Source organism: Natator depressus, chromosome 3 (assembly GCF_965152275.1).
Source record: "Natator depressus isolate rNatDep1 chromosome 3, rNatDep2.hap1, whole genome shotgun sequence".
In the NCBI taxonomy this organism is placed as follows: domain Eukaryota; kingdom Metazoa; phylum Chordata; order Testudines; family Cheloniidae; genus Natator; species Natator depressus.
In genome coordinates this window covers 76,151,985-76,174,744 of record NC_134236.1, presented here as the reverse complement: position 1 = coordinate 76,174,744, position 22,760 = coordinate 76,151,985, and the positions used below count along the sequence as shown (strand labels likewise).

Below are 22,760 nucleotides of genomic sequence, written 5' to 3'. Positions count from 1 at the left end.
ATTGAAATACAGCAAAGTCCTTTTGAAAACATATCTCATTCAGGGTAAACCTTCACTTCATAAGAGGATAAAATGCAAAAGAAAACCAACCTGACAAAGCATAAATCTGTTAAATGAATTATTTTTCTGTTTAAACCATAAACCTTAATACATTTCAGAGGAGAGTGGAGGCCTCTGAAACAAATACCTATTACAAGAATTATATTATTGCAGCAAAATGATTCATTTGGCAGGCTTCAGCAGCGCATAGAGTCACTTCTTAGACGAAGTAAAAATAAAGCTTAAGCCAAAGGGAATGGATAGGTAAGAAAAGTTTGTCTAATGTGTATCAGTCTTTTATTAACACCAGATCTGGTTTGCACAACGCTTTGCTGTGCTAATCTAGGGCTTGGATCTGCAACCCTTATTTCTGTTGAGTAGTACTTACTCCTCGAATCTCACTGATCTCAGTGGGACAACTTGCATGACTAAGTGCTATGCAGTGTGAACAAGTGTTTCAGAACGAGGGCCAACATTTAGTATTCTGGCTGATATTCCACATTCACAGAAAGATGTATATTTTACCACAGAGCTAACTTTCCATCAGGCCAATAATCCTCAGGGCCTCAAGATTTACGCAAGCTCTTCATCAAACCCTTTTGTGGGCTACTTTGTAGAGGTGGTGGTGGTGGGGGGGGGTCAATATGCTGCACAGTTGTAACTTGTTTTCACCACATTCTAGGACATTAGCTTATTGCCAGTGGGTGGACAATCTCCATGAGACCCAGAAGATGCTTTCGTGCAGTGGCCCCTTTAGTGACCTGCTGAAGTGGATTCTGTGCCACCTAACAAAAGGAATTGTGAAACGAGAAATGTATGGCCATGGCATCGGCCGCTTCTCGGAGGAAGAGATATACAAGCTGATGGAGAAAGACATGCGGTCACTAGCAGGCCTCTTGGGTAATGTACAACCCATTATATTCTGCACAGTCACTTTTTTCATGATTAGATTTACTGGTAATGCTCTCTGCCAGGCTGTTTAAACATTACATTTTGTTTCCAAACTCTATGTACAGACTATCATGGCACTATCATTCCATGTCTGTCTTTCTAGTTAAGGGGATGTCACTTCTTTTCTTGCTGCCATTGTACATGTATATTGCCAAATTCTGCCACCAGAGGCATACACTCATCTCCTTTTATCTTTGCTGGGAAGTGTGTGTGTGTGTGTGTGTGTGTGTGTGGGCAGAATTTGGCCCAGGGCTTTTTAACAGCAAATATTTGTAAAGCTGGTGTTTGAAAATCACTTGAAGGTATTATAGTTGTTTTGATGAGTGGAGAATTTGATTGACATTAACACTCTGAGCGAGCTGTTTACTAACAAGTTATAACTGTTATTTGGTTGGCATTCAAACTGGTTGAGCTGCTCGTGAGACATGGGTTTGTACTGTCAGAAGTGATGGTGTAGGACTTGTTTGTTGCAGCAGGTGGACCTTTAGTGACAAAACTGAACCAAATTAGTGACCACTTTAAAAGTTTTTTGGTTTCCTCCTTCAAAAGAGCTAGTCTACTCCACTCATCTGTGCTCCCTTCTCCAACCCCCGCCCCCAAGAAATACTGTTCAGCTGACTGCTTGATAGAGCAGTAGTGATACTCTGTATTAGAAAAGACGAATTTTAGTTCCTTTATCTTATCCTTTTCCACTGTCCTCTAATCTTTCCTCTGTTTCATACATGTATGGTAAAGTTAAAGGGGTAAAGCTTGATTCAGAGTTAGCTCATGCCTAGCTGTGTAGGATGAAATCCTGTTGGAGCATTGTTGATGTATGAGGAATTTATTAAATGCATATCTTCTATTTGTTAACAATGCTTTTTCCACTCTTAATTCTGTTTTTCATAACACCTTTTCCAGCTCTTTGCTAGCTTCAGCTACATTGCTCTTTCTCTGGGATTCACAGTGAAATTCATAGAGTTTAAGGCCAGAAGAGACCATTAGGTCATCTAATCTAACCTGTATATTGCAGGCTACTAAATTTCACCCCTGTAGTGAGCCCAATAACTTGTGTGTGACTAAAGCATATTTTCCAGAAATGTACCCAGTCTTGATTTATAAACATCAAGAATCCACCACTTCCCTTTGTAGTTTGTTCCAGTGATTAATCCACCTCACTGTTAAAAATTGGTGCCTAGTTTCTGACTTTTGAGCCCGTTAGTACATGGTATTTTCTCCCTGTAAAGGTACTTAAGCTGTGTAATCAAGTCACCTTTCAATCTTTTTGATCTTCTTAAGTCTCTCACTGGTATTTTCTGCAGCCCTCAAATCATTTTAATGGCTCTTTTCTGCACCCTCTACAATTGTACAACATTCTTTTAAAAATGTGGCCACTAGAATTGTATGCAGTATTCCAATTTCATTCTCATCAATGTCCCTACTTCTGCTCACTGCTCCCCTGTTTATACATTGAAGGATTGCATTAGCCCTTTTTGCCATACCATCGCATTGGGAGTGCATGCTATTTATTATTAATTATTATTATTGTTATTATTTGGGTGATGGTCATGTCTAGGAGCTCCAGTCATGGAACAGGACCCTATTGTATTAGGTGCTGTACAAACAGAGAACAAAGATGGTTCTTGCCCCAAAAGTTTATAATCTAAGTATAAGACAAGAAACAACAGATGGATACAGACTGACCAACAAGGAAGTACAAGGAAAGAGAGAATATTGGCTGGTATAGTAAGCTGCACACCAGCTATTCTAACCCATAAATCCTTTTCAGAGACTCTGCTTTCAGGATACAGACCCCCATTCTGTAGGTATGGCCCGCATTCCTTGTACCTAGGCGAGGCTCCTGCATGTGTCCCACTTTTGCCTTTTGCCTTCAAAAGGCAAAAGCTGGACACATGCAGGAGCCTCGCCCCTTTGGGGCCACATCCCTGCTCCTCCTCATCCCCAATGCCCCACTCCCTGCTCCTCCTCCTCTTCCCCAAAACCTCACCCTCTGCTTCTCCTCTTCCCCCTGAGGCTCTGCCCTCTTACCAGGCCAGAAGCCTGAGCTGGGCTGTGGTAAGAGCTGCCCAGGGAGCCCAGGCCGCTCTGGGGAGCCCTGGACCCTTCACCTGCCCTGAGCTATGATCATTCCTTGTAACTAGTAGGGTCTCATGGTGAGGGGGGGCTAAGGCCCACCTCAACTCCTCCTCCAGGAAGAGGCTGGCACTGCCCCTGAGCTTTGGGCAGCCGCAGAGCAGCGCCACAGGTAATCCGGGACAAACATTGTCCTGGAGTCATTCAGCCCGGGACCGGGACTTGAACTCTGTATTTCAGGACTGTCCTACCTAATGTGGTACAGGTGGTCACCATAGTACCTAGATATACAACTTTTCATTTGTCTGTATTAAAACATATTTTGTTTGAATGGGCCCAAGTGATCCACGTCGCTCTGTATAACTGCCCTGTCCTCATCATTATTTACCACTCCTCCAATCTTTGTCATCTACAGATTTTATCAACAGTGATTTTATATTTACTTCCAGGTCATTGATTAAAATGTTGAATAGCATTGGACTTAATCCCAGTCCCTGCAGAACCCCACTAGAAATACCCTTCTTCAGTAATGATTTCCCTTTGATGACTACTTTTTGAGATCTGCCAGTTAGCTAGTTCTTAATCCGCTTAACGTTTGTTTTCTTGATATTAGATAATGCCAATTTTTAATCAGAATGTCAAGTAGTACTAAGCCCAATGCCTTACAGTAGTTTAAACTAATTTTATATAACTATTACTATATCTACATATCTATATTGATATAAGTATGTAACTATGTTCGATAACTTTATTGCAGTTATCTTTAGCAACCAAACTTGTAATCTCATCAAAGAATGAAATCAGGGCTATTTTTCATAAACCCTGTTGACGAGCATTAATTATATTCATATCTTTTAATTCTTTTTCAGTTAAATCCCATATCAGCTTTTCTATTGTTTTGCCTGGGATGTATGTTAGACTATCTAGCATCTAGTTACCTGGATCATCCTGTTTGCCTTTTTTGAATATTGGCATATTATTAGCACTCTTCCACTCTTATGGAATTTTCCTGGCATTCCAATATTTATTAAAAATTAGCATCAGCAGTCTAAAGATCTTCTCACCTAGCTCTTTTAGGATACTTGGGTGCAAGGTTATCTAGGGCCTGCTAATTTTAAAACTTTTATCCCTAGTATAGGTTGTCTAACATCCTCTCCACTAGAGATGTGTGAAAAAAGGGAATTCTGTTTTGTAGAGGATTTCAATATTTTGAAATTTGGTTTAATCCTGATTGGGAAATTTGGTTTCATTCCCTGCCTGAGTTCCATCAGAACTTTGGCAAAATTAGACTGTCTCTGGAGAAGTTCCAATTTTGTTGCATAGGCAAATTCTGACGAAGGATTGTTTTGCTAGTGTTGTGCTGACCAGCTCTACTCCTTAGCTGATAATGGCCTGGAAGTTTGTTCATCGTTGTCATATGATATTAGTATATCCTCCTCCTTCTTTCCAAATATAGAACAAAAATATTTATTGAGCACTTCTGCCTTTTCTGTGTCATTATTAACAATCTTACCCTTTCCATATAGCAATGGATCTATACCATTGTTAGGATTTCTTTTGTTCCTAATATACTTAACTCCTTTTTATTGTCCTTTGCCCTGTCAGCCCTGGATTTTCCCTGTTGTTTTTAACTTCCCTTATAATTGTTCTGCACCCTATAACTTCTGATTTATATTGATGCTATCTTTCTTCCCTTTTCCCCATTTGTTATATTTTGCTTTTTTTATTTCTTTAGTTGCAGCCTTCACTTTGCCACTGAACTAGGATGGGCTTGTAGCCAAAGTTGTCCTCTTTCTTGATTTTGGAATTATGGCTTTTTGGCCAACTGATAAACTGTTCTTAAAGAGCTCCCAATTTTCATTCACATTTCTGTCTAAATTGTTCTCCTGGTCAATTTTTCCAATAATTTTCCTTTTGAAGCATCATGAGTGTGTGTATTTCTGGTTGGAACTGTCCTCTCTTTGCCCATATTGAATGCAATCAGGCCATCTTCACTGGTTCCTAGGCAACCGCCAACTTCCAGTCCAGTGATTAATTTATCATAAAGAAGTCATAAAGAAAATAGTTACCTTATGCCGGATGCAATACTTTTGGTGTTAGAAAAATTATCATCCACAATTTTTCCTACTGGCTATGTGAGATCTCTACCATATGTCTCCCAAACAGTGCTTTTTGGGGTGTAGTAATGGCAATATTACTTCTTTCCAAAGAGTGTGTTTAGAGGAGATCTTAGCAGATGTGTGTTTAGTACTTCTGTGGGACTAGCACTAATTGGAAAGTCAAGTGACCAACAGGGATCTCCTACAATATTCTGCATTCCTTCCAACAGCTGGACCACTATGTAAAGATACTTTGGGCCTTATTTGCAGAGCTGCACAGCTCCAGCAGCTGATATTGAAGACAACTGCACTTCTGAACATCAGGCCACATGTAAATTCAATTAATACGTAAATTAGAATTGGTTGAACTATCCATTTTGAATTTAGCTCTTGTTGGGTAGCTAATCAGTTGTAAACTCATCCCAACTTTCTGGGAATTAATTCATTATTTGTAAGTAGAAGAAAGATGGGTCAGTGGCTAGCCGAGGATTTGGGAGAGTATCATTGGGCTCTTTGTTTGTGAACTAGTTGATAGGATTCATTTATTTTTTCTAAAATGGCTTTAATTTGTTTAGCAGTTTTGCGATTTTATAAAATAAAGAAGTGTCTCCTTCTACTTCCCCCAGTTTCAAAAGGCTGTTGGGTCATTCTCTACAATGGAATGGCTTTACTTTCCACATTGTCTTGTCATATATCTGAGAATGATACATTTTATAATATGCCTAGGCACAGTGTGCTGAATTAAGTGCTCGTCCTTATTTCCTAGTGTATATAGATTGAAATCAGACCCATAATCAAGCAATAAGACTTTACAGACACTTCTCCTAGTTTATTATTGCAAATCTCGGGTAATGTAATAAGTAAGGCATCAGACAGAAGCGCATGTGAATAGCTGCTTGAGAAGCACAATAATCCTTGGAAGTGCAGTGTCAAATATCTTGTTGTAAAAGTTTATTTATAAATAAAAATGAGGCAAAATGAATTTATAAATAAAAACCAGTCAGAGCTTGACATTATGATGACATCTGGGTAGCCAATTAGAAAACTCTGTTTATAATCTAATCTTCTCTCCTAAAACTGGTTGATCACCTTTTTTGTTTGTTTCATTAAAATGTCAGTTTAACAGCATGATAGCAGAACACGGTGAATGTTTTTTGGACACTGGCAGTCTGCATGAAATTTGTATACTTAATAATGAACAGAGTGTGATCCTGGGTGCCTGTGGCAGCCCTCACTGAAAATACCAAGGTCAGGGCAGGCTACAAAAGGGAGAGCAGATATTCCCAAAACTGGTGGTTAACACTGAAGTTAAACTCACCAATGAGACCCAAACTGTACCTTTGATCCCCCACACTGGTTATCAAGAAGCAAAAAAAAAAAAAAAAAGGAAGAAGAAGAAGAAAGAAATTACACAGCCCCCTTTATTGCATTCCGGTTCTCTGGCTCCCAATCATCACATAGGTCCAGTACAGTGAGAAGTTATTTAAAAACTCTGCTCACTATACACAATGTTCTTCTGACCCCAAAGAGTCAGCCACATTACCAGGTCAATATTAGTTTTGATCTTATCCAAAATACCACACTGCCAGCCAGTTGTTTAGTGTCTCAAACTAAAGGTTTAACATTTAAAAAAAAAAAAAAGAAAGAACAAGAAGAGAGTTGTTAAATGATAAAGCACTCAGATACATACAGAGACTTCACAGTCTATATATCAGGTTCTTAGCAGTATTGGTGAGTTTGCTGGCTTGAAAGTCTCTCTGGAATACATCCACAGCTTGGATGGGTCTGTCAGCTCTTTGTTCAGAGCTTCAGTTTGTCGCAAAGTTACTCCAGCGGTAAGAATCATAGAATCATAGAATATCAGGGTTGGAAGGGACCTCAGGAGGTCATCTAGTCCAACCCCCTGCTCAAAGCAGGACCAATCCCCAATTAAATCATCCCAGCCAGGGCTTTGTCAAGCCTGACCTTAAAAACTTCTAAGGAAGGAGATTCTACCACCTCCCTAGGTAACGCATTCCAGTGTTTCACCACCCTCCTAGTGAAAAAGTTTTTCCTAATATCCAACCTAAACCTCCCCCACTGCAACTTGAGACCATTATTCCTTGTTCTGTCCTCTTCTACCACTGAGAATAGTCTAGAACCATCCTCTCTGGAACCACCTCTCAGGTAGTTGAAAGCAGCTATCAAATCCCCCCTCATTCTTCTCTTCTGCAGACTAAACAATCCCAGTTCCCTCAGCCTCTCCTCATAAGTCATGTGTTCCAGACCCCTAATCATTTTTGTTGCCCTTCGCTGGACTCTCTCCAATTTTTCCACATCCTTCTTGTAGTGTGGGGCCCAAAACTGGACACAGTACTCCAGATGAGGCCTCACCAATGTCGAATAGAGGGGAACGATCACGTCCCTCGATCTGCTTGCTATGCCCCTACTTATACATCCCAAAATGTCATTGGCCTTCTTGGCAACAAGGGCACACTGCTGACTCATATCCAGCTCTTGTCCACTGTCACCCCTAGGTCCTTTTCCGCAGAACTGCTGCCAAGCCATTCGGTCCCTAGTCTGTAGCTGTACATTGGGTTCTTCCGTCCTAAGTGCAGGACCCTGCACTTATCCTTATTGAACCTCATCAGGTTTCTTTTGGCCCAAAGAAGCAGGAATGAAGACAAAATGGAGATGATGCAGCTGCCCTTTATATTCCTTTTGCCATGTGGCTTGTACTTCCTGTGTCCCAAATGCAAGCTTCACAGCACATGGCATGGAAAAGCCTCAGAGTTCTCTGCTCACACGCATACCTCATGCCTTGCAGACTCATAAGGTGTAGTCCCTGGCCTTTCAATGGGTTCATTGTACAGCTGATGACCCATCAAACAAGCTAGGTAGTGCTGATGCCAATCTGTCTAGGGGGGCACCCAGAAACACAGCACAAGTTTGGAAACACAGATATACCCTACATATCTATAACTCACAATACAAAGGTGATACAAACAAGATTATCATATTTAGTGAATTGTAACTTTTCATGGATGCCTTACATGGTATATCTGGTAAGATTCATTGCACTTTTATAATATTGGTATCAACAATATCATAAAGTGTCTCCCATATTCCATACAGTGTCACACAGAGAAACACAGAAATTTACATAGTACATCTCTACCCCGATATAACACGACCCGATATAACGTGGGTTCGCATACAATGTGGTAAAGCTCCGACATGCTGCTCTGAGCAGTGCGTTAAGGGTGCCGGGCTGGGCCGGGGCCAAAGGGTTGGATAAGGGGCAGAGGGTCTCGGGGGCAGTCAGGGGCTCCTCACCCAGGGCCTGGGAGGCAGGAGCTGTGGGGGGGCACTTTTGGGGGCCCCGCAGTCCCAGAGTAGTCTGGGGGAATAGCAGGGGGCCAGGAGCCACCTGTTCTGCTTCCCTCGCCCCAGCCCGAGCCCCAGCTGTGTCTCTCAGAGGAGGGAGCTTGGGGGAAGGGATCCCCCCCCCACATTCACTGGCAGTGGCGGAAGTGGAGCAGCCCAGCCCCAGCCCGCTCCACTCCGCCAGCTCCCAGCTGCGGCGCTCCGCTTCCCGCTGCAGGCGAGTACGGGGGGCGTCCCTTCCCCAACCTCCCCACACTCACTGGTGGCGGGAAGTGGAGCACCGCGACTGGGAGGTGGCGGAGTGGAGTGGGCTGGGGCCATGTTGCTCCACTTCCCGCCTTTGCCGGTGAATGCCTGTCAGGGGGCGGGGGTGTGGATAGGGGTTGGAGCAGTCAGGGGACAGGGAGCAGGGGGGTTGGGTAGGGGGTGGGGTCCCGGGGGTGATTAGGGACGGGGGTCTCTGGAGGGGGTGGTCAGTGAACAAGGAATGGTGGGGGGGCAAAGCAAGTTCGATATAATGCGGTCTCACCTATAACGTGGTGAGATTTTTTGTCTCCCAAGGACCGCGTTATATCAGGGTAGAGGTGTAGTTAAAGAGCAACATAAAATACTTCATTGGAATGGTCTAATATCACTGGGTCAAATCCCCCCCCCCCCCCGTTTTGTTGAATAGTACCTTGCTCCCAAGGTGTTACTCTCACTAATTTTAGTACAATTATTTGTGGCCCTCGTCAATGATAGGGTGTCAGAATCTGGCCCTTTGTCTTTACAAAATGATTCTCCCTGTGATTGACAAACCCTGTTTGGGCTTAATTTTTTCAGCTGATCCAAGTGTCATTCAGGCACTACAGCACTGGGAGCCATATAAGCACATAGACAGATAATTAGCAACTGCTGCAAGAGTTCTCCTTCGTGTGTGGATATCTTGACATAATCACCTGGGCTGGGATTTTAAAGGTGCATGTTGGAGTTAGATGTCCAGCTCCTAGGAAATTCAATGGCAGCTGCTGGGTACCTAACTCCCGGCCGCTCCCACAGCTACTGCTTCCATGGGGCTCCGGCGGTAATTTAAAGGGCTCGGGCTCCCAGCTACCGCAGTCAGGGTATTTAAAGGCCCCGCTCCATCTGGTTGAGGCCCCACCACCCCTGCTTAGGACCCCAGCCCTGTGTACCAGTAAGTCCCTTAAGTTACTTTCACCCCTGAGCATAATGCCATGGCATGATAGGGGTGCAATTGCCCTGACCCTTACAATTAAATAAAAAGCTCTTCTGGATTTCCCACCTATCTTCTCCCTTCCATGAGTTTTCCCATAGGAGGGGGCAATTGGTTCTTGGTTCTTAATTAGAAAAACCCAGGGCAACAGTAGGAGGATTCAAGTTCTGTCTAAATCCTAATGCAAAGTGGCTGCTTATCTTGAGTTGATTTGGAGACTGTTACAGATCAGATTACTTTGGAGCCCCTTTTGCACCATGACAAACACACACTGGAGCAACAATATTTATTTTTAGTTCCAAAAATAGTTTCCGTCTCTCTGTGTGGAAGGGGTGGAAATATTTACCTTGCTTGGGTTGAAGCTGAGCTTTACTCCTCACCTGGTGGTGGTAGAGTACTATTGCAATGTTCTGAAGCAGACTTTAACATGTATATGGTGTCAGTAAGTGCATGCATAGAATAGTGTAGAAGTAGAATTTTATATAGCACCTTTCATACTCAAGATATCCCAGAAGGCCTGGCAAAACAGCAGATTAGTGAGCATAACAACAGTTCATGCTTAACTTTGGACACCAAGGACCAGATCGTTAATGGGTGTAAATCAACAGCGAGAGATCTATTTACACCACATTAAGATGTGGGCTAGGAGCTTTTTAGTCAATTTTTCTTATCAGAATTTTCTTCTACAGTTTTCAGAAAGTACCACTAAGGTCTTCTACTTCCACACAAATTACTGCCAGAGATGCTACCTTTATCAGAAAGGTGGTGTAGTTTGTACTCTGCTGTATTGTCTATATATCTTAGGTATTTAAATGGCCCACATTATCAAACTATTTTAGCACTGATCTTTAATGAATATATCCTCACAAAACCCTGGGAAAAATAAGGAAATAATATTAGTCCCATTTTACAGATAGGGAACTGAAGCATAGAGGGATCAATGGTGGGATCCACACATGGACTTCAGTAGGTTTCTGTGATTTCTTTTACAATTGCAAATGAGCAAGAGATTTTAATGAATCTGCTAACTGGCCACCCAGCTGTTCTCAGCTAGCAGTTTACCACAGGCATCATGGCCGAGGCGGATTCTGAGTAGGCACTTGAGGGAAGACAGGGCACTGGCTTTGAGTCAGCACAGGGAGCGCATTTAATGCTTTATGTGCACTGGCGATTGTGGGAGGTGAGCACTCTGAGAGATGCAGTTTAAATTACCTTTGTGGGGCAGGATGGTCTCTCCTTTTATTGCACTTGTCATCCCTGTGGAGAATTCTGTTTCTCTTCTTTTTAATTATCTAAAATCCTAAAGGAGAAGTTCTCAGGGAACTTCTGATGGTCAAGAATCAGCTTTCTTGCCATCTCTTGGGGCAAGATTGTGAATTAGGTACAGCTCAGAGCAAGGAGTCCTGTGAGAGTGTTGCCACCCCACAAGGGGCCCTAGGAGGTATGCCTACGATATAATTTGATGCTTGCTTATACCAGTAGTCCATGTCTTCACTGCTAGCTAGGGGTTGTGATGCTGAGCTCACTCACACATGCTTATGCTAGCTTGATGAAAGCTAGTGTGAGTATATTGTAGTGTGCTGTGATAGCATGGGCAATGCTGGCATGGCTCAGCCGTGCCAAATATGTACTCACGGGGTTCAGGTGGGTTCGCACTTGGCATGGCTATGTTGTGCTGCAGCTGCTTGTGCGACTGTGGCTCCACTATTTCATACCTATGCTAGGTCTCAGTGAGCTACCCTGAGTGTGTGTACGTGAACTGTGAATTGCCCCCGAGCTTGTAGTGTAGATGGGGCCTCAGTGATGACTTGCCTCATGGCTCTGCTGTAATGAAGGCATGTTGGGAGTGCCTGCCTACGCCTGAATCCAGAGTCCAAGTAGCCCATGCAGAAGTGTCGGGGACTGTTTTTACTCCCCTTTAATCCCTTCCTCAGGCATGATCTGGAGGACGGTGTGGATTGCACTCTCAGCAAATTTGCAGATGATACTAAACTGGGAGGAGTGGTAGATACGCTGGAGGGGAGGGATAGGATACAGAAGGACCTAGACAAATTGGAGGATTGGGCCAAAAGAAATCTGATGAGGTTCAATAAGGATAAGTGCAGGGTCCTGCACTTAGGATGGAAGAATCCAATGCACCGCTACAGACTAGGGACCGAATGGCTAGGCAGCAGTTCTGCGGAAAAGGACCTAGGGGTGACAGTGGACGAGAAGCTGGATATGAGTCAACAGTGTGCCCTTGTTGCCAAGAAGGCCAATGGCATTTTGGGATGTATAAGTAGGGGCATAGCCAGCAGATCGAGGGATGTGATCGTTCCCCTCTATTCGACACTGGTGAGGCCTCATCTGGAGTACTGTGTCCAGTTTTGGGCCCCACACTACAAGAAGGATGTGGATAAATTGGAGAGAGTCCAGCGAAGGGCAACAAAAATGATTAGGGGTCTAGAGCACATGACTTATGAGGAGAGGCTGAGGGAGCTGGGATTGTTTAGTCTGCAGAAGAGAAGAATGAGGGGGGATTTGATAGCTGCTTTCAACTACCTGAAAGGGGGTTCCAAAGAGGATGGCTCTAGACTGTTCTCAATGGTAGCAGATGACAGAACGAGGAGTAATGGTCTCAAGTTGCAATGGGGGAGGTTTAGATTGGATATTAGGAAAAACTTTTTCACTAAGAGGGTGGTGAAACACTGGAATGCGTTACCTAGGGAGGTGGTAGAATCTCCTTCCTTAGAGGTTTTTAAGGTCAGGCTTGACAAAGCCCTGGCTGGGATGATTTAACTGGGAATTGGTCCTGCTTCGAGCAGGGGGTTGGACTAGATGACCTTCTGGGGTCCCTTCCAACCCTGATATTCTATGATTCTATGTAGTCCTAGTCACAGTCTTGTTTGCATTTGTTTTTAGGGATCTGAGAACAAAATTTCAGAAGAATGAGGTTGGGAACCCTCTTTCTCTTCTCACATGTCTGGTATTATTCTTTAACTGTCTGAAGAGTTCCACTGAGATTTTCAGTCTGCCCTCCCTCCCCCTGCAGCTAGGCGTGCTGCAGGTGTGAGAGGAGGCCACTGGCAGGAGAGTAGGTGAATATAACAGTCACTACCTTCCCTGGCTGTACCAACATCACCATGCAGCAAGGTGGATTGATTTAAATCAAGGTGATTTAAAGGATGATTTAAGCCAGCAACCAGGAAACCTTGATTTAACTCATCTTGTTTTGCATTTGTACTTTTGTTATTTTCCTAAAGAAAGGTTGATTCTCATTGATCTGTAACAATTAAAACATGTTGATTTGCAACTAAATATAGCCTTTAGACTAAATTTGGTACTCTCTTTTGTTAGCCACGAGGATGCACTATATCTGCACATATTTACTTAATAAATTATATAGCTTAACACACACTAATTCAGATTCTTAATTTTTGCGTCTTCATCGTGTTAGAAAATAGTGAATGGTGCATTTCTTATTTACTGGATGATGTTGAAATTTTTACTCGTGACTTGTGTCAAGCTGCATTTGGACAGAAATTGGAATTAAATTAATAATGTGCAAAACCAACATTTAATAGTTTTTATTAATTAAATAACTACCTTAAATGTGCTGGATACTTAAGAAAAAATAAGTAAGTTTATCACAATATGTTTTGCATTTAAAACTAACTGATTTAGTAAACAAAGCAAAGCAAGTATTATCTATAGTTAGTGAATTGAACTGATTGTTTCTTGTCACAATGTCCTTCAAGGTTTCAGGCTTTGTCTACACTCGCACTTCTGTTGGTAATACTTTTGTCAGTCAGGGATGTGAAAAAACACACACAAAAGTTTCACCGACAAAAGCAGGGGATGCTCTCCCACCAACATAGCTACCACCGCTTGTTAAGGGTGGTTTAATTGTGCCGGAGGGAGAGCTCTCTCCCACCAGAATAGAGCAGCTACACGGGAGACCTTACAGCAGCGCAGCTGGAGCAGTACATCTGTGCCACTATAAGGTCCATAGTATAGACAAAGCCTTAGAATTAGTAGATCTCATCCTCTCACATCTAGTTTTGATTCATAGATTGGAAGAAGAAAACAAGCTTTCCTGGTTTTTCAACTCCCTGTTGTTTTCTTACATTTGAATGAACTCGTTATTGAACTGAACTGATTGAATAAATTTAAATGAAGAAAATACTCACTCTGCCCCTGCAGAAGAGGCTACTGTTGTAAAAAGCTGGCTTAGCACTTCAGCAACACTGGCTGCTGGGGTGCTTAGCCAGTGACTTTCACTAATTCACTGGCATGACTTTCTTTAAAACTTCAGCAGCAAACATGATTGGCTTAATATTATTTTTTATTTAAATGATTTTAATACATTATGGTAAGCTTAGGCCTTAAGAGAGGCTGTCATAATTTCAAATTTAATTTTAAATAGATTTATTTTTGAAAATAAAATATGTTTAAATGAACATAATCAATTTTAAATGAATAAATTCTGATGTTTTTAAAAAAATATTATTTTTAAAAATAATAGATTTTTAAAAATCCACTCCAAAATGCAGTGTTACTTCCCAGCATGACACTGTTCTGGACTTGAGCATGAAGCACAGTTAAATTGTGTTAAATTCCTCGCAGCAGGTAAAATGGGATTTTAGCTCAAAGTATGTAACTGTGGTGTTGGGAACAACTTTTGAGATTTGTACAAGATGGTTCAAGACTAGACACAATGTAACTACCACAAAGACATTTGCTGCATTTCCTGCTGCCAGAGGGATTGTTTACCTGAATGTTCTATTTAGACAATGGACTTATGTAGTAGCTGGTCTTTTCACAAAGAAAAAGTGTTCAATTTTAATATTCTGTTTGACTTCGTAGAGGAAGTTGTCATTCTCGGTTATTCACAAAGCTGGATTGCTACGATGTAGGATGCTTGAGTAGTAGACTGTGTAGTACTTTGGAATACACTGCGTTGCATTGCTGTACAGTTTTGCTTAAAGTTGTTTTATAAACCTAAAGCTAGTAACCCCAACAAACCAGAGCAGTGTAAACCAAACCGAGGAAGACTATCACTCAGAAGTGGGATGAATAGATTTGGATGATTCAGATCCATACAGTATTGGATGTGCCTTTCCTGATGATGATTCTGAATTGCTTTTCAAAAGAATCTTCTTTCATACCTTACTGTGTGATGATTATAATTATTTATTTGTATTGTAGCGCCTAGGAGCCCCAGTCATAGACCAGGATCTTTTGTGCGAGGCGCTGTACAAACAGAACGAAAAGACAGTTCTGCCCTGTAGACCTTACAGTCCAAGGAATGTGACTTTTACATGTGACTGACATTTCAGTTCCATAAAGAAATGTATGACAAAATGCCATTACTTAGGGCTAGCTCCTGCTAGTTAGGTACAACCTGGGGAAGGGAGCAGAGCATTACAGCACCCCCCCAGCAGTCCACCCCCGCAGCAGTCCACATAGAACTGCTCTTTAGAGGCTTGGGTGAAATGACTTAGTGATCTCAGTTTCATTTCTAATGAACTAGTGTCCCCATCGTACTGCTGCACCATCGTTGGCAATCTCAGCAGAAGGGCCAAGTGACCGAGTAGGACTGAGAATAAAATAACCTATTACTCCCTCTGGGTTTGAAGTCCAGATCGTAGGGCATTTCTGGGACAGCGTAGGGAAGCTTGCTCTGCTCCTTCCCATGTTGTGCCTGGTCTGTGGATAAGCAGAAGAATTCAGACACCAGGACTGTCATTCTGGTACCCTTCACAAGCAGTTTAAATTGCTGTAAAACTTGTGGCTGAAATGGTGAGGTGGTTCTGAGATCTAACAGTACTGGATAGAGCTGGGCATCGTGTGAGTAGGCATTTTGCAAACTTCCTCACCAATCCAGGGGCATGCACTAGCCTGGAACTGCGACACACTTAACTATTCCAGCACTAGGCTTCTTTTGAGCAGAAGTTGCCAATCGTACCGAATGGGGTGATGGTTTGGATTTGGACAAATATTAAGTAAGTACTCAGTTGATGTCACCCACTCTCATTTTCACTTGTAATCTGAGAAAGGACCTGAAACCAGATCTCCACTGGTGAAAGACTAGTGCAGGATACCCATGGAGGGCTGCCAGCTCCTTTCAGCAAATATGTTAATCACGGGCCAGCTTTGATTTTTCCTGACAGGAAGAAATCATACATTCAACCTCTACTGATAGCATAGAAAGCCCTGAATGTAGCAAAACTGACTCAGTGTGTTTTCTCTGCATGCCATGGTAGATTCTGCTGCTCAGTGCTTAGGGCGTGGCAGAAAGAAGGGGAGCAGAAGGGCTGGTGGTTCTGTAACACTATAGATCAATTAGCCAAATGACTTGCACAGGATTACATAGCAGTAATGGAGTCCATCCCTGGGAACCTTCTCTGTGCCCAGGCCAAAATTTGGCCCACATGCAGTTGCTGAAGCATAGATCCCAGAACCGGATATTTTTGGGGAGCATACGGGTTGCCAGTCAGATCGTTTCAGTAAGACACACGTTAAAAGATGCAATCCATATTTATAGTTGGGAGAGGTACCTGCAGGTCCATAACTGTTCACCATTTTACCATTTACAGGTGACAAGAAGTACATCATGGGACCAAAGCTTTCCACTCTCGATGCCACTGTCTTTGGGCACCTGGCTCAAGCAATGTGGACATTACCAGGGACTAGACCTGAGAGACTAATCAAAGGTAAGACAATCTTAGAGATTTGGACATCTCTTTTGGTAGCATTCTCTGCTTGTAGGCCTAGGGCAGGCTTTCAGGGGGATCTCATTATAAAAAACACTGTCAGGATCATATGACATTTGAAGACAGAATGAGCCTAGAAGTTCAGCTAGAGTCTTTTGATGTACTCTGTACTTTTGATGTTTTTCTATCCAAAGGTGCCTTCATTTCCCCCCATGAAATTCTTCACATTAGTTGCTCCTATTGCTGTACTTGGTAGCTTACACACTACAGCACTCTGTTTAAATACATTTGGCCTTTGCTCTGTTAATTAATTAATGTTCGCAAAGTGTTTGATAATGAAATCACTATGGGCTAGATGATGCCTCTCTTGCTTACACTGAGTAGTATCATGCTCTGCAAGTAGTCCCAGTGAAATCAGAACCTTAATGGCTACTGCAGATACAGGGAGAGGAAGGAGCCCATCTTCACTTTTGGATCCCAAGGTAAGTTTGCAGAACTAGCAGTTAGAAAAAAACCCACCCTTTTACCGGTAAGCTGAGCACATTTGATCTGGAGTCATAGATGCATGATAAATATGAAGGTTCCCGCCCCGAGCCATTGATGAAAAATGCTGCATATAAGAGCTGGGTATTGTTGTTGTTGTTATATGCTTCTCTTCTATGACTTTGATCTCTGAAGGATCTCAGGGAAAATCTTAGGGGACCCATGAATTTCAAGAATTAGCCTTATGTTGATTGAAACCCATCTGCCCTACCAAAATAATCAGATGGACACACCCATCCCCTACAATACAGTACTCTCCAGTCTGACTCCCCCTAACCAGACAGCTGCTCATGCTATGAAATACTGCACACACGTGTTTTTCCTGGATGTGCTGTTGTGTTTTGTTCTTCACTGAGGTTTTTATAATATCTTCATAAATGTATAAGAAAAATACTTTCATTCCATCCTTCCATCCCTAATGTGTACAATACCTAAGGGTGTGCTACAGTGACCATGTAAAAATTCTGTGTGTCAAATGCCAAATTTATCTTGCGAACAGTACTGCCATCTTGTGGTCCAAAACCAAAATTTGCCTCCAATTGCACGACATTCATTTAATAAGTACATAGAATATGTATGGCCAAATTCTGTCTTTGGATGCCAGGTTTGTACAAAATGCATAACAATTTTATTGTGACAGATTTATAAAATCAGTAATCTTTTTCCTTTGAGTCACATTCATGAAGATTAATTCTAATTGCTTAACTTTATAGCTACGTTCATACATAATCCTTTCATTTTGACCCTGCTTACCACAGGTACGTTAATCAAGTCACAACCATTTGCATTTTTCATTTGACTGAACTTGTGAACAGTACCATTACTATGTTTGATCGCATCTTAGCCTTTTGGAAAGAGGTCTCTAATGCCTCCCTGGAAACAAGCCAGGAAGATTTCTTTTAAGACCACTCCTGTGAATTTTCTTTGCAGTAAACATTGTCACAGGATTAATGATTAGGAGTATTTACACTGGCTTATTTTACTGTGTTGCAGGTGAACTGATTAACCTTGCTATGTACTGTGAAAGAATAAGGAGGAAATTCTGGCCAGAGTGGCACCAGGACGACGATAACACCTTTTACGAATCTGAGGAAAGTAGTGAAGCTAGCAAGACTCACACCCCATTGCAGGACTTCAGCTTTTATTCAAGGACAGAAACATTTGATGAGGAGGGGACAGAGAACAGTATTTCCCAAACCCCTGACACAGATTATACTGGACACTCGCTCTTTGATTCTGATGTGGACATGGATGACTATACAGATCACTCACAATGCAAGTAATGTATCCAAGCACCTCTCCATTTGTATCAGAAATGCCACTTCTTGGGACCAGTCCAACTTTCCCATGTTCATGCCAGTGTGGAAGAGATCATTGTGCTTGACACATTTCACATGCTACCTGGACTATTTCAGCCTTATTTCATTTTGTAAATCCATTCAGATGGAGCCTAGGTTAAACAACTAGAACAAGGCAAACAAGATCCAGAGGGTAGGAGGATCTTAGGCCTACATATTGCTCCCACTGAAAACAGATTCCAAAATCATGCGAGCAAACCTACCACAGGTGGAGCAGAGAGGTCACGAGAGCTGCTGTGTGTTGAGTTTCTCATCTTCACAGCAAGTGGTTGACAGAAAGGGAAAAGTGTTTATTGGAATTCCCCTCTCCCTTCTTGGTAAGCAGTGATTTCACTGTATTAATGCAACAGGATGCCAGGGCAACTTTACTCAACAGCTTCTTGCACGCTGGGTGTGTACGTTATGCGTGAGTGTGTATAGGAGAGGAGTAGGGGTTTGGTCTCCAGTGCACAGACTGTCAATCAATAAAGGCAAGAAGAAAATGTGCTCATGAAAAAAGCAACATTTTATAATTCCTATTCTGTACAATAGCTTGAAATCTTTCAGTTTTATAACTTTTTTAGTTGAAAGGGAGACTTCAGAGTATTTTAAATTATTACCTAATAATCCCTCAGAAGATTGTTTAGGAGTCTTGGCTAAACCCCATCTCAGGTATATATATACTCTGCCCATTCAAATTCCCCTTGCAGTTTCGATTATGTCAAGTGTTCTTTCCACTTCCTGCTGAAAACTGTTGTGTGGTATTGTTAGATACTGTTAAGTTAAACACCTAGAGTGCACCACCCCAGAGTCAACTGCATTGCAGTGCTGGACACTTCAGTCTCTCTAGTTTTTGTGTATCAGTTGGCAAAGTTTGCGAAGCACTTTGGAGTGCTGCCGGGTATAAGATGCTATGTAAATTCAAAATACCAGATCCTCAGAAGTGCCAGAGCAGAACTCAACATGCCTTAGGGGGAAGGCTAGGTAGGTCATCTATATTGGGTCTAGGGCCCCTGACACACTCCCTATAACCAGGTGGGTGGGAGTGTGTAGAAGGGAACTTGCTGGCTATGCCTGTTCTGTAGCCTGTGTGGATTTCCCCATGCCAGACTGGATGCTGACACTGATTGACTGATTTCAGGCAGAGAGAAAGCATATGAGGAATTAAAGTATGTCAAGGTGTTTGTAAATATATTTAAGAAAAATCAGATTTTGGGTCCACAAACCTTGATGGTGTCCCTTAAAATGTTTTAAGCATGGCTTTCGTGGTTTAGGAAAAAAGTTGTTACGTGAACAGGACCACTTTGCAACATTATTAATCATGCAGCTGATAAATAACTTGTTCCTGTATCTTGTATTCTGGGAAGCTAAGGGTAAAAGGGGCAGTTGGGGACTCTTCTCATGATTGTTACTGCTTCTCCTAATACTGAGAATTCAAAATAAATGGAGGAGTTTCCCAAAGCTTTAAAAGAAATTCATCTTTTGGGGATCTTTTCACTAATTGTGAAGACCCCCTTCTAGCTCGGAGTCCTTTGATTGTTCCGGGGAATCACAGAGCTGGCTGTGGATCTGGAATGGGAGAGTCACAGTTCATACGTGGAGATCCACAAACAGCCTGGTGGCTGCTCCTTGTGTTTAGGTGGGAACAGCTATTATGAAGACAGCCGATGTCTTGCGTAGTGTGGGATGCATAGTTTTGTGTTTGTTTCTTAAAATAGGCCAGACATTCCTTTGAAGTCATGCGTCTATCAAACATTTCCAGTCTCATGGATGAGTACTATTCATGAAGTGAATCTGAGCTATAGTTGACTTGCAGATGATGGAGAGGAAGGTGCAATCCAAGCATTTAGGAACCTTGTCAGCAAACTAAGCACAAAACACAGGACACAAAGGGTAAAGCCTTGGGACTAAAAGGACAGACACGCTTGGTCAGAAATGCCTTTGAAACCCCACAGATCATTCAACCTAGGTGTTACACCTGAAGAAATTCAGATGTTGAAATCTGACCAAAAGAATCACATTTGAAGGGGAATTTTGTTCTTTAAAAACGTCAGCTATGACCCTGGTTTATATCTGTTTTGTTTGTTTTGTTTATATATTGATTTAACTTTCAAAGCTCTTTATTTGAAGTCAGTGGTTTTTTCAACTTTTTGATGTTAGGAGCTTGAGTTTCAGGTCTGGAGTCCACTGCTGAAATGGATGTGTCACAGCAATAAGCTACTGTAGCTAAAAGATTAACCTGAGTTATAAGGCACTTGCATCTTCCCCAGTTGCAGAGGCTGACAAATCTGCCTGTGACTGTGGTCCATCATAAAGGGAAAGGACCCAATCTGACCAGAATTCTAAAGGTTAACTTTCCCCCTCTAAATTCATGGGGTTTGATTCTGATCCCACATTGCTGTAAACAGCAGTAACCACTGAGATGAGTGAAGTTAGACTGATGTAAAAGCAGTGAGAGAGCAGCATTCTGTCCATCATGTTCTTAGGTATCCAAATTCTTTCTAATTCCAGACCTCAAGCCTATCTGAACAGAATATCCCTTATAACTGTATGATATATTCTATACCTTCATACAGTACTGGACTCATTTTCAGTCAGAATGGCAAATAAAAACCTAGTTAGAGAATATGATTATTGGTGTCTTCCCATCGCTGGGGAGAGTGAAAAATAAAAGCACTCTGGAGCCTTTCGCTACAAATGACTAGAATGCTAACAAGGTTCCCTGCCCCCACTGTTGTGCATTCTCATGCATTTTGATGCTTCCATACATACACCTTGGAGAGAGGTGGCTGGAGCAAAATCATTAAAAATCTGTGTCATGTCTTGTGACAAACACTTGCTGGAGGTGGCTTTTAGATATTAGAAACCCCACACAACAGCAGGAATGGGAGAGGGAAGGGGATTGAACTTAGATGGCCTATTCTGGGTATCTCCAGTACTTAGAATTCTGTATTACAGAGGCAGGCAAACAGCGTGGGGAGAAAACTCGTATTCATGTGAGTAAAACTTACTTATGCAAATTTTCCCATTGAAGTCACAGACACAGTGCCCCCAGTTAGAACAGTGTTAACCTGGAACACCTCCCTGGATTGAAACTGGTCTAATAATATCGGGCAATATTTGGACCAGTGGTCTGCTGTATCAACAGGTTCATGTGAAATCAATAGGACCACTTGAATAAAAATTGCTACTCTTAGAATTGCAGATTTAGTCCCTAAAGAAGGAGGAAGTGTAATTTAGATAGAAGTATCTCCCACTGAAATTTAGGTTGGAAAAATAAGTTGTGCAACAGTCATTTTATGAGCTAAGATTTTTATTTTTATTTTTATTCTGAATATCCACAAATTTTCAGGTGAAGGCTTAACTTGAAACTAACAAGCGCAGTAACACATTTTGTCTTAGGAAAGTAACATTTAAAAAAAATTTGTAAGGATCCAAAGAGACAACAAATGCAGCAGCCCTTGCCAGTATCAGCTGCAATTTTCTAGCTGCACTGATCTGTCTATGTATTGATCAGTTGTGTGAATGTATTTACAACACATGCCATGCCTTTTGTTTCTTAGGAGCAACTCAGGTTTTTTAAAGGAGGAGGTTAGTAACATTTTCCTCATCATGGGTACCCTGGAAAAGTGTGCATTTTTGTTTTGATTTAAAATTTAGAAGAAATTTCAGAAACAATGTATGTATGTTGTATGTTGTATTTTCAAGGCATTACAGGAAATTTTTACCCTAATTTAACCTGTCCAGAAACAAATATCAGCTGTTTTTCCTGCTAGAGCTGGTCAAAAAATATTTTGTTCACACTTTTTTTCAGTGGAAAATGCCTTTTGGCTAAAACAAATGCCTCTTCACAATACATAAAAATAGTTTTGTTTCAAATCTTTAGTTTTCTGACAAACAAATTAGAAATTAAACACTGCATTTTTACTTTCCTGCTTCTTTTTACAGTGGCAAAAAAGTAAGAGAAAAAGGCCCCCCACCCCCTGAAATTTTTTTTGGAAATTTTTTGAATTTTTTTGTCAGAAATGCAAAATTTTCATTTCCTTCAAATTGTTTCATGGAAAATACCTACCTCTTTTGACCAGCTCTCTGATGAAATATATCGCGTTGAAAACTGTCAAAGGGACATTCCCCCCCCCCCCCCCCCCCCGTTCTGTGTTCTATACAGTTAATCTCCATTCTGTCACCTGATTTATTATCCTTGCCCTCACTATTGCCAGTGACTCTTGTTCTTTGGCTGAGGAAGCCTGGCTAAGATTTTCTGTGGAGCCTCTCAGCAAAGAGACACACGGAATGGGTCTAAGGGCCTTCAAGTCACTCTGGAAACAGTCACTATCTTGCAGGATGAGACACTACATGCACTGCCTGCATAGCAGTCACAGTCCATGCTGGCTCAGTGCAAGAGATTGGCCCTGGGAATCTCTAGGCCTGTAATGTAGGATAC

General features: G+C 41.9%; 1 protein-coding gene across 2 annotated transcripts in view; it reads left to right on the top strand.

Moving 5' to 3' along the window:
- Positions 1 to 22,405, top strand: part of FAXC (failed axon connections homolog, metaxin like GST domain containing) — a 43,682-nt gene extending 21,277 nt beyond the window's left edge. For both annotated transcript variants that reach the window (XM_074948147.1, XM_074948146.1), the window contains 3 exons: positions 722 to 939; positions 16,320 to 16,436; positions 17,973 to 22,405. In XM_074948147.1, coding sequence (XP_074804248.1) covers positions 722 to 939; positions 16,320 to 16,436; positions 17,973 to 18,262 — 625 coding nt within the window. In that variant the 3' untranslated portion in view covers positions 18,263 to 22,405. The remainder of the gene's footprint in view (positions 1 to 721; positions 940 to 16,319; positions 16,437 to 17,972) is intronic.
- The last annotated feature ends 355 nt before the right edge of the window (positions 22,406 to 22,760 follow it).